The sequence below is a fragment of the Apodemus sylvaticus genome, chromosome 4 (genome assembly GCF_947179515.1).
Source record: "Apodemus sylvaticus chromosome 4, mApoSyl1.1, whole genome shotgun sequence".
NCBI lineage: Eukaryota > Metazoa > Chordata > Mammalia > Rodentia > Muridae > Apodemus > Apodemus sylvaticus.
In genome coordinates, this window is record NC_067475.1 from 29643974 (window position 1) to 29660335 (window position 16362).

The 16362-nt window shown below is 38.5% G+C and overlaps 1 protein-coding gene across 6 annotated transcripts in view; it reads left to right on the forward strand.

Annotated features, from left to right (window-relative positions):
- The window catches only part of Gstcd (glutathione S-transferase C-terminal domain containing), an 86494-nt gene that overhangs the window by 60493 nt on the left and 9639 nt on the right, over positions 1-16362 (forward strand). For 5 of the 6 annotated variants that reach the window (XM_052179212.1, XM_052179211.1, XM_052179215.1 and 2 more), the window contains 4 exons: positions 7585-7700; positions 7852-7896; positions 9651-9779; positions 16122-16255. In XM_052179212.1, coding sequence (XP_052035172.1) covers positions 7585-7700; positions 7852-7896; positions 9651-9779; positions 16122-16255 — 424 coding nt within the window. The remainder of the gene's footprint in view (positions 1-7584; positions 7701-7851; positions 7897-9650; positions 9780-16121; positions 16256-16362) is intronic. The other variant, XM_052179217.1, reaches the window with a different exon arrangement.

Sequence of the window (16362 nt, forward strand, 5' to 3'; positions counted from 1 at the left end):
ATGTACTTAGGTCAACTTTCTTATTTCCTGTCTCTGGCTTCTTCACAGTATTCAAAACTCAGTTTGGTTACTTATTCATTGACAGCTTCCCCAACTACCTAATCTCAACTACTCCACGATACTTTTTCAAACAAACAAACAGAAAAGAACCACTGGATTCTGAGAAAGTTAGCATTTGGAGTCACCAGAATACCATGTCATCTAATTATGTCTAACTGTAAGTAGGAAGCTAAGAAAGAATTATTTGGCCTAAAAAAGTTAATTAAAATGCTTCCCAGTTGTTAACTTGAGTTTCTAAAATGAAAAATGAGTAACTACTTTCTAAAGTTAACTTTTTAATTCTAAAAAATTTGGTCTTGCAACCAACTCGAAATATATTGTGGTTTTTAACTTAAAAGGAATAAAAATATCACAGATAAGTGATATTTGTAATAAGAACACTGAAAAGAAATGAAAATGTATCTGTTCAGTTAACTCTGGGTATAGTATTTTGTAATCAAACTGTTTTAATCATTTCAGAGTAATAATGGCAGAATTAAGTTTTAAATTATCCATGAATCACTTTACACTATTTGATAAACAAAGTGACCTTTGGCCTCCAAATACAATGCCTGCACTTTGTTCCGCTGTTCTGCTCTGCCCAGTTTACCTAAACATTCTTACTGTCAGCCTTTTAAAAGACAGCATGGAGTTGGATCTGGAAAGGTGAGGGCTGTGCTGTTTTTAGTACTGCATCTGCTGTTCCATTGAAGATCATCTCAATCTGGTCTCATTTCTTTCTTCCTAAATAATCCGATTTTGCCACAAATTGATTGCTCAACCTTCCTGTGCCATTTTCTGTAAAGTCCAAAAGGTTACTAAAGTCCCAAGGTGGAGAAATGGCTTTTTGGAAATGGTGACACTTTAAGGTCAATTTATTAAATGTGATTTATGAGACTTCTAATGCCTTATTCCAAAATTGACTTTCACAACATAAACTGAGCCCTTTTACTGTGAAGCCTGCTGGATGAATTTTTACTTAGAAAGAAAATCGAAATAAAATACATTTTATGAGTGATTCTGAAGAATTAAATTTCTCCCTAATATGTAATTTCTAGAGAAATTACCTTCTCTCTGTGAAAAACATGACTCATTTTCTTGCGCGCTAGCACGTAAGGAAAGGTAATGATGGCACTGAGCTCTGACAGCCCTTCATCCATTTAAGGAATAACGTGTCATGTTGGGACGATTGAAACTGATATTAGCAGTCCTTCACTGAGTCCCAGCCTGCGACTGTAAGCAACTGCTAATTGTCCTATAAAGTGAGCATTGTCTGACTTGTAAACTACAGAGAATGCCCTTCATACCAGCAACCCGAGAGTTCCTAGGTAAGGATGTACTGAATGTGCAGGCGCTCCCCTAGCAGCAGAAATTGTTATAAAATATTTTAGATGCTCAGGAAATATGTGCATGATTGTTACTGTTAAATCTACTTTACATCTATATCATACAACATTGTTAACAAAGTACATTTCATAAGCTCTCTTAGGGTATCCTCTAGTAAGTAAACTACGCTATAGCGAGCAAGCTATCCTTTAGTAAGGTTCATTAAGGTAGAAACCGTGCATTATACATGCTGTATCCCTAGCATTTTCTAGAACAGTTTAGTTTGTCCAACCGTGTTGGTTGTCTGACCTATGTGTTGTGTGGTCTTTATGAAAGCATTATTCATTTAGGAAGTATCATGTGGTCTCTTTTGAGATTGTGAATTTCCATCTCTGTCTTTTGTTCTTCTGTCTTTTGTGGTAATAATTGTCAAGTATCCTAACCTTCTATGCAGTAAAATTATACTAGTGAGGACCATGTGATGCAACCATGGTCACATGACACAGCTAGGGATAATGATGTCGTAGATTGAAGCGTAGGGTGTGCAGGTGTGCAAAGAGGTCCGAGACGGTCACTAAGTCCCCACTACTGAAGAGTATGGTCACTGGGATCTGTGTGTCCAGGAGGATCAATGATGATAGCCTGCAAGTAACTTCTTAGCCCAAAGGACCGCTTAAAGTCTTAGTGTCTCTGGCATGTTATCTCCAAGTGAAAGTGCGATGCTCTTACTCTCTCACAAGCATTTTCTGAAGTTGTTGCTAGGTAAGACACATCCATAATTGGTTTTACTGTCTCAATAAATACAGAGCATCTGTACCTCACTTTTACCTCCACAGAACTTGAAAACTTTACCACACTAAACTGAAATGCAATTAAAGCATTTAATCATTCATTTAAAAACCATGTTATCAAGTATCTGTTACATACCTATCAATCTCATTAGTAGTCTTTTCATTCAATTGAGACTTAAGTTTATGCAGTTATAGGAAAAACCATTCGTGTTTCAGAGAGACAGAAGTAGTTTTGACTAATGTCTCTTTTTCTGGGGCATTATTAAGCTAAGTTATGTCTAGATATCATATCTAATTTTTCACTTGGTAATAGCAATAAAGGTTTTAGTAGAGAGTACTAGTTATTTTGAATACTGGCAGAAAGTTTTTAAAATAACCTTCCCATTATCTTTTAAATGTTTGTTACTTCAAAAGTAGTACATACTCTCAGAAGTCTGGAATGAGGGAAGGGATGGGGACAAAAGGAAGTAGTATGAAGGACTGATGGAGCAAAGTAAGTGAGGCGAGAAGGTGAGGACGCATCGGAAGTAGGAGAGGTGTCGGCTAGCTGTTTGAGGGCCAGGCCATTAATGGCTTTGTTTTCTTACCAAGAGGTAAGGTTTTGGTTGGTTGGTTGGTTGGTTGGTTGGTTGGTTGGTTGGTTGGTTCATTTTTGTTTTGTCTTAAGGTAGGGGGGAGCCTTGAAGATGTTTAAACAAAGGAGAGATTTCTGGGTAGCTTTGAAGAGGCTTCTGTCAGCACATCCAGACAAAGCTCACTCTCTGATTATTACTGTGCACAGCCAGAATGTTAGAGCGCAGGGAGCAACCAGGGAAGAAGGAAAGCCTAGCAGGGGGTCCAGGAGATGGGCGGATGGTCTCCAACTCCACGGTTCTAAAGGATTCAGGGATTACCTGATCAATTCTCATTTCTTAATTCTTTCCCTTATGACAGTGAACAACAACTGAAGTTGAGTGCTCCAGTAATTTTATGATTAATCTCATATATTATGTTCCATAAAATGATTCGGCTAGTATTATTAAAGAACATCTATAATGTATAACTATAAGAATAATCGTATGTCCATTCAGACAGAAATAGGCCTTAAGAAGGTCTAAGCACATGACATATTAAAGGCCGCCCAGTGGTGCCCTTCCCCACTGCCCTGCTTATGGTTCCAGACCTGCTGGAACCCCTCCCTCCCAGGTTAGCTCACTGTGGGTTTCTACTAAACAAGCTGAATCATTCCTAGCAGGCCTCCCCCAGCTCTTTCAGTCATAAATCTCTGTTCCTCTAGGCTCTGTGAAGGCTTCTTTGAATGCATCAAGCATTCATGTTTGATTTTACAGTACATACACCTTCTTACTAGGTCCCCAAGTTGTACCTAAAGGATAGATATTGTGTCTTACACATTTTGAGAAGATCTGGGCTCAGCATATAGTGAATAGTGGGCATAGGTTACTGCTCCAGGCAAAGCAACCATAGCTACCCTAGGAAGAAACCTGGGCATCACTGTTTCCCTATTCAGCATGGTCAAGACTTCCTTAACACTCTGAGTCAGGCCTTTGGGAAAACATTGAGATTCACTTCCCTCTGAGAACATTGAGACTGTCCCTCAAAACATTGAGATTGTCTTCCCTCTGGCCTAATCAAGGGGCTCTGTCCTTCAGTTGATTCACTGGCTTTCTAGAAGGGCGCTATGCACAGATGTGGAGTAAATTTGCTTTTGCTTTCCTGATTTTATAGTTTCTCAAGTAGAAAGTGTGTTTTAATTTTCTGTCTTTTTCTTCAGAATACTTTTATTTTTAAATTGATACAATGTGATTTTACTGGAGCTTAGAGAAATGCTTTGAAAACAAAACAACAAAAGAATTAGTAAAGTTTAATATGTGTTTAACCCAACCATTTTCTGATGTTTTTATATAAGCGAGTTATAACATGCAGGGTACATTGGTGCTTCAAGCCAAGAAAGGAAACATCAGGAAGGGCCCACACTCCAGCAGGCACCCAGGCCCAGTGCAAGCCCTTCACCTTGTTTCTTGAGTTGGTTTTTTTAACAAGTCTTCTTGACCTAAAAGCCTTTTTTTCCTCATTCTGCAACAAGGCAGAAAGCAATTACATTGTGTAAATAATCAAATACATCCTAATGTGAATGAGACTAAGACCCATTACAGAAGAGTCATGACGTCGTGTGTATTCAAATGTCCTCTGCTTGGATTCTTTTTCCACTGCAGTAACAGGACTGTCATTTGTATTGAAACCAAAAGTGGATTACAATTACACAATTTTTAGATACGAGGAGAGCAGAGGGCAGCCTGAATAAAAGTACAAAGTAGAATTTGATTTTTAAATTACTACGTCGTGGAATATACTCAAGATCCTGTTCATGTTTCCAAGAGCTTCATAATATTTATAAATCTGGAATGAGAAGAGAAAATGTTCTTTTGAGGCCATTTTGAAAGTATCTAGGGATCTGGCTGCTGTATTTTTAGCTCAACCTTGTGAAAACTGTGTGTACCTGGTTGTTCCTCTACTTAAACACAAATCTGAAAAGCACTTTGTCTTCATACTTCATTTTGGCATAGACATGTTTACTTGCAAAGACAGCCTTAGAAGACAAGTCTTTATAAGAGGTTGCTTTTGAAACACGCATAAGGGGGAACTTAGGCTGTTGTAAGTTTTTCCTAGAAGCATTGGCATGATTCACAACTAGACACTCTAATTAACTTTTCCTTTTCTGCCAAGTAATTCTTACAAAAAAAAAAAAAAAAAGATGATTCCTCTTGGCTTTCTTTTATGGAGTGCCACAAACACACACAAAGAAGTGTGCATGTCCACTCTGCCTCACCGTGTCCACTCAGCAGCAGGGACTCTAGCCCTCAGACCAAGCTCAAAGTAGATTTACTTGTGCTTTGCCATTTTTCCTTCTCCTTTATTCTTATTTTACTTGTGTGTGTGTACATACATGTGCATTTCACAGAGTGCATGTGGAGAGCAGAGGGCAGCCTGGAAGAGTTGGGACTCAAGATCCTTCCACCTCTGGGACTCAAGATCAACCCCAGGTCCCTGTCAGGCCTGGAGACCAGCACCTTCGCCCACCAAGCCATGGTTCAACCTTCACACCCATATTCTTGCTCTCTTATTCCAAATTGAACCAAATCAGGATGGTTAGCAGGAGACAGGCAGGAGTATGGTGCATCACATACAATGAATTGTTAATGGCAGAAGCTATGTGGAAGGCATAGTCCACCATGGTTTTGATATTGTTTGTAGCAGTTATTACTAATGGGAGGGTCATTTGTTTTGTTTGTTTGTTTGTTTGTTTGTTTGTTTGTTTGTTTGTTTTAAGAGAGTTGTGCTGGTCTCCTGGTAGGTTCTAAAAAAAAAAAAAGCTATTAAAAATGTCTGAGCCTGGGCCAGCAGGATGGTCAAGCCAGGAAAGATGCTTGCTGCCAAGCCTGATGACAGCCTTAGTTCTGTCACTAAGACCCACATCATGAAGGAAGGGAACTGACTCCCAACCGAATTGCCTTCTGACCTTCACACATTCCGTGGCATAAGCCTATAGACACATGCAGGAAACCAGTCGGTTATAAATGAGTTTTGTTTGTTGTTGCTTACAACGCCAGCCTAACCCTGATATCTGAGTCCAGAGCATTCTGCCTCAGCCTCCGTGTTCCTTTCTTCCTTCATTTGCTGTGGTCCCTCACAGCTGCTAGTGTTGGTTGGACTCTGAGCCTCTAAAATGGTAAATGAGCCACTTTTCCCTCATAAGCTAGCCTGCCCTGGGTATGTTGTTGCAATAATGGGAACTAATGCAAAAGTGTTCACTGCTAACTGTTTCAGTTGTGCTGTGTGTTTGAAAGTTGTCATGATAAGGCTTGGGCACTTTTCATGAAGGGTAATACTATAAGAGTAGTTATTGTGTGTATAAATGTTTATAATTACATTGTTAGAGGGAAATGATTATTCTTTTAAAATAAAAAGCCACATTAAACTGTCCTCACAAATGAGGTCACTAGATTGTCAAACTCTTAATGTTTGAGATTCAAGTTAGACATGGTAAATAATGAGAATATGTAAAAATTCAGCTGTGTTATCATGATCTATTGTCAAAATAGAACACAGGTTATTGAAACCATGTTGTATGCATAATCAATGGAATACTGTGTACCATTAAACTATATGCTTAGAGAGAAATACACTGACATTAAAAGATGTTTAATATGTGTGTATGTGCATGTGCATATATAGTTAAGGATATAACTGAAGGTGTTTATAATATGCATGTAAATGTTACTTTTGAAGTTGAAGAAGTAAAATAGGAAAGGGAAGAAAAGAGAAAGAGATTCTGTCTTTTTCTGTTAAAGTAGAGGAACACACTGAAGGAATGTGTTCATACATTCAAAACAAAGGACAATGCCATTCATCTTCTAAGGATGGTTTGGGAAGCCGCAATTAGAAAGGAAAGTTACAGTATTCTAATAGTGCTGACCTCACACTTGGAAATGCCTATCTTTAGTCCCTAACTGCATTAACTTTTGATGTCTGACTCATGAGGAAAGGAAGCTTTAATGTGGGAATAAGCAAATCCATTTCCCTCTCAATATAGTAACCACTGATGCAGTAGAATGTGTGACACCTACGTTCCCTGGTTTCTCAGGGTTCCACCTAAGGAAATCAGTTCAAGGATATACAAATAATTAAAATGGTCTTATAACTCTGTAAGGAGATTTAAGCAGTGTTAGAGTTGTTAGTTTTTACAGTATATCTCTGAGAGCAATGAAGGACTAAAGTTTTTTCATGTATTTAATTGATCAAACTCTTTATGATTCTGAATCATAAAGCTTCAGATATTACTTGTATTCTCTAGAAGAACCTTGAAAGAAAAGTTGGATAGCATTAGTTGCTGTTCGGTTACAGTGATAAAATTCCAGGACCAAAAGTGAGTTATAGAAGAAGCAGTATAATTCTGTTTTTGGTTCTAGAAGGGATGTCCATTGTGGTTTGGAAAGCAGACAGCAGGAACAGGCAGCTATTGGTCACAGGATCATCAGCATACAGGAGGCAAGGAGAGCTAGTGGGAACTGGGGTAGAGCTGTAATCACTAAAGCTTTCCCTACCTCCCAGTGATACACTTCTTCCTGCAAGGCTCCCCCTCCTAAATGCACTATAACATCTCCAAATACCTCCACCAACTGGGGCAAGCATTCGAGTACTTACTAAATAAAATACTATCATCAAAGTTAGAGCTAATCTCTGAGTGCTACTTCTCTAGATCTTTCATAGGAATTACATGAAGTCTGCAGTTCACGTTTTTCATGTGTGTGTATGCATGCATATGGACATCTGTACATGTGACACTCCTCTCTGTCCTCACAGCACGTCCGTTCTGTCTCATTGGACCTTCACGACATTAACTGTTTTTGTCATCTCTCATCTTCCCCAGGTAAAATGTCCACTGATCGAGCTTTGAGGAAGCAGCAACAGTTAAACAACCTTGTCTATCTGGTGCTAAATCAAGCCAAACCTGGTGACAGAATTGTGGATTTCTGCAGTGGCGGGGTATCGTATGCCTCCTCTTGTCCTTTAGCCTTTCCAAGATCATGAGACCTTGCTACATCATTCAAGGTCATGATTTTATTTGGCAATGTCATTGTCCAACAATGAGCAAAAGCTATGGGACCAAAGTTAACTTGCTTTGTCTTTCTTTCAGGGCCATGTTGGAATTGTTCTGGCGCATATGCTGCCCTCCTGCCAGGTAAGAGTAATAATGCACAAAATGGGACAGTTTAGCTCAGCACACCTTAGGCCATAGCTGGCCTGATCTGAACTCTTTGCATTCCTAATTATTTATTCAAGTCAACTATGTGGCACATACTTTCCCTGGAACTCATAAGATCAGAATCTTTTTTTTTAATTTATTGATATATTTATTTGCATTTCAAATGATTTCCCCTTTTCTGGACCCCCACTCCCCAAAAGTCCCATCAGTCCCCTTCCCTATTGGGGACAAAAGGAAAGTAAGGCCACAGTAGAGTTATCGGTATTTTTAAAAGTGTATGTGTTTAAATAAAAGACATACCTATTACATTGTTGAATAAAAAGTATATGATATAACTAACTTAATTTTCAACACAATCATAACTAGAAATGTTTCCAAGGACCACATTTCAACATAAACTATTTGGTGACAAATGTCATTTTAAATATATATATATATATACATATATATATATGTATATATATATATGTATATATATATATATATATTTCAACTGGAGCAGAGTTTGAGCTCTCAATCCCTGGGATGACTGAAAAGATAGGGAGCTGACAGACAGTCAGATGCCTGATGGGAAAATGACTGTGGTGGTTTGTTGTCTTTCCATAGAGCAGCAGTTCTCAACCTGTAGGTCGCAATAACTTTGGAAAGCCTCTGTCTCCAAAAATGTTTATATTATGAATATACAATTCATAACAGTAACAAAATTACAGTTATAAAGTAACAACAAAATAATTTTAAGGTTGGAGGTCACCACAACATGAGGAGCTGTATTAAGAGGTCACAGCATTAGGGAGGTTGAAAGCCTCTGCCTTAGAGAATAAAGAGCAAAAAAATGAAAGTCCATAGAAGAGACAAGCCCCTGCTGTACTGCTGTGGAAACAATGCTGCGCTTGGCTGTGAGGGTGAGCTCACAGAGCCGAGGCCTGAGAGGCAGTGTGCCTGGGAAACTGTTTCCCTTTCCTAATGGTTCTCCTGGAAACTGACGGGAGAGGGCTTCAGCTAGGTAAAACTAGAAGGTTTATCTGTGTGTCCAGTGTTCATGTAAAGTGATCACTAAATATTGTTCTATAGTCTACATAAGGCATAAAGAAAAGTAAAACGATAGCAATAACAACGTGTTAATTCTACCTGTGGTTACTGTTGGAAGCTCCTGTCAGCCTCCTTGCCCCCACCCATCCCCGCTGTTCACTGCAGCCGATGGAGCCCTGTTTTACCATGAGCATACGACATGGCCCTCTGTCATTTCTCCACCCTGTCTCCATGTCTCCATCCTCTAGCCCCCCCCCCGCCCCCCCCGCCTGTCTTTCTCACTCTCATTGTTACCGTGCACTGTGCCAAACACTATTAGTTCTTCATATACTGATATACCACGATCTTCCTTAGACTGAGCCATTCACTTATTGAATTTTGTTCATTTTTGAGACCTCCATTAATAATTATTTCTCCATGACAGTCTGCGTTAGGCGTCGAGGATGAGCTCTGTTACCCTTGCCTGTCTTAACTGAACACATAGCACACTGTTGTCTCTCTCTTTCACTTACTCATTCCACACTGAACCTCGAGGGCTCAGTACAGTGTTCATTTGTGTACCAGGTGAGCTGTCATATAGGACAGAGATTTAGTAAAGAAATTCTACTTCTTAAAATATGAAGTATAGTAATAATGCTGGGTGATAATGTCTGAATTGTGTTACTGAGTATACAAGATTTTTTTTTCTACATAAAATCTAGGTTATATTAATAGAGAACAAGGAATTATCATTAATCCGTGCTAAGAAGAGAAGTGATGAACTTGGCTTAAGCAATATTTGGTTCATTCAAGCAAATATGGAGTATTTTACAGGAATGTTTAACATTGGGGTAAGTAGTATGTAATTTCAGATTCTCTAATTAGCTAAATAACAATTTTATTCCTTAGATCAACTAAAGAAATCAATTCTGTATTCTTTCCTAAACAAAGGAACATATAGCTTCTTATACTTTCCCTAGTGGGTGTGACATAACACTCAGTAGTCTACCCTTGGTCCTTCTCCATTGTGTGACAGATCACACCTGCTTACCTTTGGACAAGAACTTCCTCTGCTGCCCTGGAAGGGATCTGTGCGGATGACAGTGTTAATGCAGAGGCTTAGCATTTTTTTATGAACCACCAGAACATAAAACAAAGTGAAGAATATAAGTGAAGAATAACTTTGTTAATAACCTGTAAATACTCAAATTGCCTTGAGATAGTGTCGCTTTAACAGATTTGATCTCTGCATGTTGTTTTGAGCTTTGAAGTATTGTGGTATTAGTTTTCAATCCTTAGCCCAAGATATATTAAAAATAATTCAGCCATGTGGTGGTGGCGGCGCACACCTGTAATCCCAGCACTCTGGGAGGCAGAGGCAGGTGGATTTCTGAGTTCAAGGCCAGCCTGGTCTACAGAGTGAGTTCCAGGACAGCCAGGGCTATACAGAGAAACCCTGTCTCAAAAAAAAAAAAAAAAAAAAAAAAAAAAAAAAAATTCAGAGGCTGGCTCATAGTTGACTTATTCTTCAGGCTTTGGATTTTTGTGGAATTTGTGCATCATTAAGGTCTAATATAAATATCAGTCAAATCCAACTGGTCCAAAGCTTCAATTAGTTTTACTGTGTCCCTGTTTAGTTTCTGTTTTCCTGATCGGTCCATTGAGGAGAGTGGAGTGTTGAAGTCCCCCACAATTATTTTGTTAGGTGCAATGTGTGCTTTGAGCTTTAGTAAAGTTTTTCTTACGAATGAGGATGCCCTTGCATTTGGTGCATAGATGTTCAGGATTGAAAGTTCTTCTTGGTGGATTTTTCCTTTGACCGGCAAGAAGTGTCCCTCAGTGTCTTTTTTTGATGACTTTAGGTTGAAAGTCAATTTTATCTGGTATTAGAATGGCTACTCCGGCTCGTTTCCCGAGACCATTGGCTTGTAAGATTGTCTTCGAGCCTTTTACTCTAAGGTAGTTTTTGTCTTTGACATTTAGGTGTGTTTCCTGTATGCAGCAAAATGTAGGGTCCTGTTTCCTTATCCAGTCTGTTAGTCTATGTCTTTTTATTGGGGAATTGAGTCCATTGATGTTAAGAGATATTAAGGAATAGTGATTATTACTTCCTGTCATTTTTTATGTTATTTTTATATTTGAGTGGTTATCTTCTTTTGGGTTTGATGAAGGAAGGTTACTATCTTGCTTTTTCCAGGGTGTAGTTTCCCTCCTTGTATTGGAGTTTTCTTCCTATTATTCTTTGCAGAGCTGGGTTTGTGGAAAGATATTGTGTAAATTTGGTTTTGTCATGGAATGTCTTGGTTTCTCCATCTATTGTGATTGAGAGTTTTGCTGGGTATAGTAGTCTTGGCTGACATTTGTGTTCTCTTAGAGTCTGCATGAGATCTGCCCAGGATCTTCTAGCTTTCATGGTCTCTGGTGAGAAGTCTGGTGTGATTCTGATAGGTCTTCCTTTATATGTTACTTGCCCTTTTTCTCTTACTGCCTTTAATATTCTTTCTTTGTTTAGTGCATTTGGGGTTTTAATTATTATGTGGCGAGAGGTATTTCTGCTCAGGTCCAGTCTGTTTGGAGTTCTGTAAGCTTCTTGTATATTCATAGGCATCTCTCTCTTTAAGTTGGGAAAGTTTTCTTCCATAATTTTGTTGAAGATATTTGCTGTCCCTTTCAGTTGTAAATCTTCACCCTCATCAAAACCTATAATCCTTAGGTTTGGTCTTCTCATTGTATCCTGGATTTCCTGGATGTTCTGGGATACAAGCTTTTTGCATTTTGCATATTCCTTGACTGTTGAGTCAATGGTTTCTATGTTATCTATGGTATCTATGGGAAATCATTTGAAATGTAAATAAAAAATATATCAAATTAAAAAAAAAGAAAAAAAAGGTCTAATATCTTGCTAGTACTTCCATTCACTTAAAAAGTTTTATTTAATATGAATACATGCTCAAAATAGTAATATGAAAAGGCCATCTCTTGAATACTTACTGTTGCATACTGGAGAGATAAGTATTATAAATGTCTTTTGGTCCATATTGCTTATTTATGCACACTTACAAATGCTGGTTTATGCTTGTGTGAACCTTGGGGAGCCAGTACAACCTACATTCTTCTTTGACTTAGCATTGCCATCATTTTTCCTAGTTATAAGCATATTCTTATTTTTATAATGTATGTAACTATGATAGATCTTTCCCCGTTTTTCAAAGCACTTTGATGTATTGCCGAGTCATTGCTTTATCCCTACTGTGTGTGAGACTTACTGGACAGAACTGTTACCCACTCCTGGAGTTCAGAAATTGGAGTACTTGATTTTTGTTTCTAAAATTCACTTCTTAAACACTGACTACTAAAATGTTGAAGATTTGATGTCCTCTTTTTCAGCCTAACAGGCCTACAACTTACATCCTGTGGAGATACGATAAAATGCTTGAGATAGCAATGACCTATGATACTGTACTCACCTCTCAAGCACATTTTCTCCTCACTGATCCTGTTTGTTTATCCTTTGTGGCTATAGGTGTGAAGTCATTCTAATATTCTTATAATTTCCAAGTATATAATTCAGCAACATCAATTAAAATATGTGTATCCTTTTAGAGTATTTTTCTCTATGTTCTATTATTATATATCCATCATGGATTTTTTCCCTTCCGTAAAGGGAGCCCCTGTGTGTTTTAAAATGATTTTTATGTCTATTAGTTTTCCTGTTTTAAGAGACTAAACTTCATATACTATTTTTATATTCACAAACATGTAAGCAATCCATATAGAAATCAATATGTGAAATACATGTTAGAAGATTATAAACGCAGCCGGGCGGTGGTGACCCATGCCTGTAATCCCAGCACTTGGGAGGCAGAGACAAAAAAACAAAATCCAAAAAACCAAAAAAAAAAAAAAAAGCTTATAAACACATGTATTTCTTTTCGTGTGACATGGATACATGCTCCTTGTTTTTTATGGTCTTACATCCTGATAAGCTAATAATAGAATCTTCCATAAGTAGGAAATGCACATGATGCACTAACCTGACTGTCATAGATTGTTATACTAAATCTGTACAAAACTGCTCATGTGCTCTGTGATCACATATCTGATTAAGATCTGAGCTGTGCTGCCATCTGTCCATACGGTGAGACTCATTGCGTGTACTGTCAGCCCTGGATCAAGTTCAAACATGGTGTTGGTCACTAATAAATGCTTATTACTTTTTCACCATCATAAAGTAGGTAAATGAATAAATAAATGCATACATACATACATATATACATACATACATATATACATATATGGAACCATTGTCAGTCATAGATTATTTGTATTTTTCCTTCAAAACAAATATTTCATTATTATATGAATACCATTTGTTAATTCTGGTTTTAATTTTAAAGACTCATATATGACATAAGAAAAAAATATTATTTTCCAAAATAAGAAGCATCCAAAAAGGATTTTTGAACTTTTTATTATTTTGATATGTATGACCCCTGATTTGAATAAGTTGGTTATTAAACATTTAAAGAATGCTTTTAATAAAAAATTATTTGTAAAAGTATAACATTAGCGGCATTTTAATTTATCTTAAAATGGATTATATTTTTGAGCACTGTATACACTATTTCCATACTGCCCTCTTAAGTCCTCCGTAGTTCCCCCAATCCCTTTCAACCTGTGATCTCTTCCTTGTTGATTACTGTAACATCTATACATATGTATATATGTATATGTGAGTACAGCCTGCTGAGTCATTGAGTGTCATTGCTTGTATGTATATGTGTTTAGGATGACTACTTGGGATTGTGTAAGCTGTGCAGAGGCTGCTCCGTGGAGAAGACAGATCTCCTCTCTTAGCAGCCATCAATTACCCATAGCTCTTAATCTAGAAGTTGGGCTTGTGAGGCTTCCCTGCCTGTGTGGCCGTATCAGCTGCTGCTCTTATTGTGTGGCTTTCGTTTAGGATAACACATTGTTAAGATATCCTGGGTGCACCTTGGCTGTCATTATTAGAAGACATTACCTCACAGTAGTGGGCCTACTCTTACCACTCTTAATATTTCCATTCTATCGTCCACAGTGTTCCCTGAGCCTTGAATTGTGTTGTAGATTCATCACTGGGTTTGGACACTCAGTTGTACTTGCTTTCCGACCAGTATAGGTGATAGTCTCCATCTTTCTTTAATCTTTTCTGTTCTGTGGGGCCCTCCTTAAATGCCACCTCCTCCTCATGACCCTCTCCACCTTTTTCTGTCTATACTTCTTTATTTTTACTTATCTTTTATTTTTGAGATAGGTTGCAAAAAGCTCAGGCTATCCTGAACTCAGTATAGAACCAAGGATAATCTTCAGCTCCTGACCCACTAGCCCTCCCAAGTCTTGGAATACAGGTGTACGCCGCCATGCCGGGCTCTGCACTCTCTTTAAGGGCACAGTCATTCCACAGGGCTGCCGTGCTTTTGCTACGCCATGAGTTACTGACTGCACATTAGTTATAACCAGCATTTTAGAGTTCTTCAAACTTATTCAGTTGGTTGATAGGTTCAGGACTTTAGATTCTACTGGTCCTATAACAGAGCATTGAATAGGAACCACAGTTTAGATATTTTATTCTTCACAACTAGCATCATACTGATAAATAAAAAGACCTTAGAGATTTTTTGATGAATGAATTAGTGAAAGAGTAAATTATTCCTTTTCTGGAACTGTCAGCTTTTAATGATGAAAATGAAAGGCAAACTGCTCAACATGATCATTCGCATCCAAGTTGCTGTGGAAACTCTCTAAACCAGTGCTGTGAGGACTAGTGCTGTCCCCGACTCCTGAGTGCCCTAGCCCTCTAAGCCAGAGCCTCCTGTCTCAACAAGATGACCCAGTGCAGAACTGAAAGATGATATAAAACTTGGCATGTATAGATAGGCTTTGGGTCTGAGTGATTTCAGAGTGTGATTATTTTTATTTACAATATTTTATAGTAAAGTTTTTTAACTTATTAAAATGGCTACTGTAAATGACTTTCCTTTTCTATTTTTGCCCTAAGTTAACACAAACAAGACATATTGACGTACCATGTATTTATTGTCTAACAGTTTCTAGGTCAGAAATCTAGATCACAGGAAGTCAATCAAGAGCTAACTCTTGTCTGGGAACTCACTGAGGTACTTAGAACTTGGTTTCCTGCAGTTATGCAACTAAGGTCCATGTTGGGCAAGAGTCCTCAGCTTGTGGAAGCCACCCACATTGCCGGTTCTCTTCCTGTGGAAGCCTGCTCTGGTGCTGTTTGGCTTTGGTTCACATTTTTCTGACCTCCTGTACTGTCGTCTCCCTAGGTCCCTCCCTTTTCTGCTCTTAAGAGAGCATGTAAGTAGATTGAATCCACCCACATTGTTGAGGACAATCATTAAACTGTAACCATAGTCACATCTGCAAACGTTGTTTTCTGCCCTGGCTGTAAATTCTAGGTGTTTGATGCGTGTCTTTAGGGGACCACCCCTGGCTCACCTGTTTCCCTGCATCTTGCAGAGCCTGGTCACATGTCCTTACAGTTCTCCACCTGTGGACGCTACTCTGCACATCCTGTCTCACCTGATACCCTGGCCATAAGTGTAATTAGATCTGCCTCAAGCAGGGTTAGACAACAGGTGCTGTTGTGTGTCAAGTTGTCTCTACATTGGCCTCATCTGTAATCACTGACCCACCCTCCCTTACATAAATTAAAAACACAGAATGCCATTAATCTAGTTTATCATTCTGATCATGCTGTCCTTTACATTCTATTATCAACAAATGGTTACCCAGACATATGGTGCATGTAGTAAAACAGTTAGTTCTTTCTCAGTATTTTCCATTTATCAAAAGACACTGGCTATCACCACAAATAGCCAGGTTGTTTTTCCATTTGAAATTTTTGAGGTATCATTATTGGCTCATACATTTGATATTTTAAATACTTAATCAATTGCTATCTTTTTTCCATGAATACTCAACTACTCCCGTGTTTGCTCATTGATACCCTCTTTGGGTTGCTCTGAATCCTTTTGACCAATAGTGGTATTAGGTGCATTCTGCCCTCTGTGGTGAGATACTTCTGCTCATCCTGCTTGATTCTAGCTTCACATGTCAGGCAGATCTTGTGAGTTCCATTTGGGCTCCACTGAAGAAGCCAGATGCTAAGGTCTGCTTCTGCTTTGCAGGTGGCCTTGCATGCTTGTGGTGTGGCAACAGACATGGTGATCGAGCACTGCATCCAAATGCGAGCCTCCTTCATCACGTGCCCCTGCTGTTACGGGTTCATTCAGAACACATCGAAGTTCAATTTCCCAAAAAGGTGACATTTAGTGTTTTACATAGGACACCAATATGGGGGTGAGTTGGTACACAAGACTTGTTTAAATAGCGTGGCAGTGAACGCCAAGTCACAGCAACACACGCCCT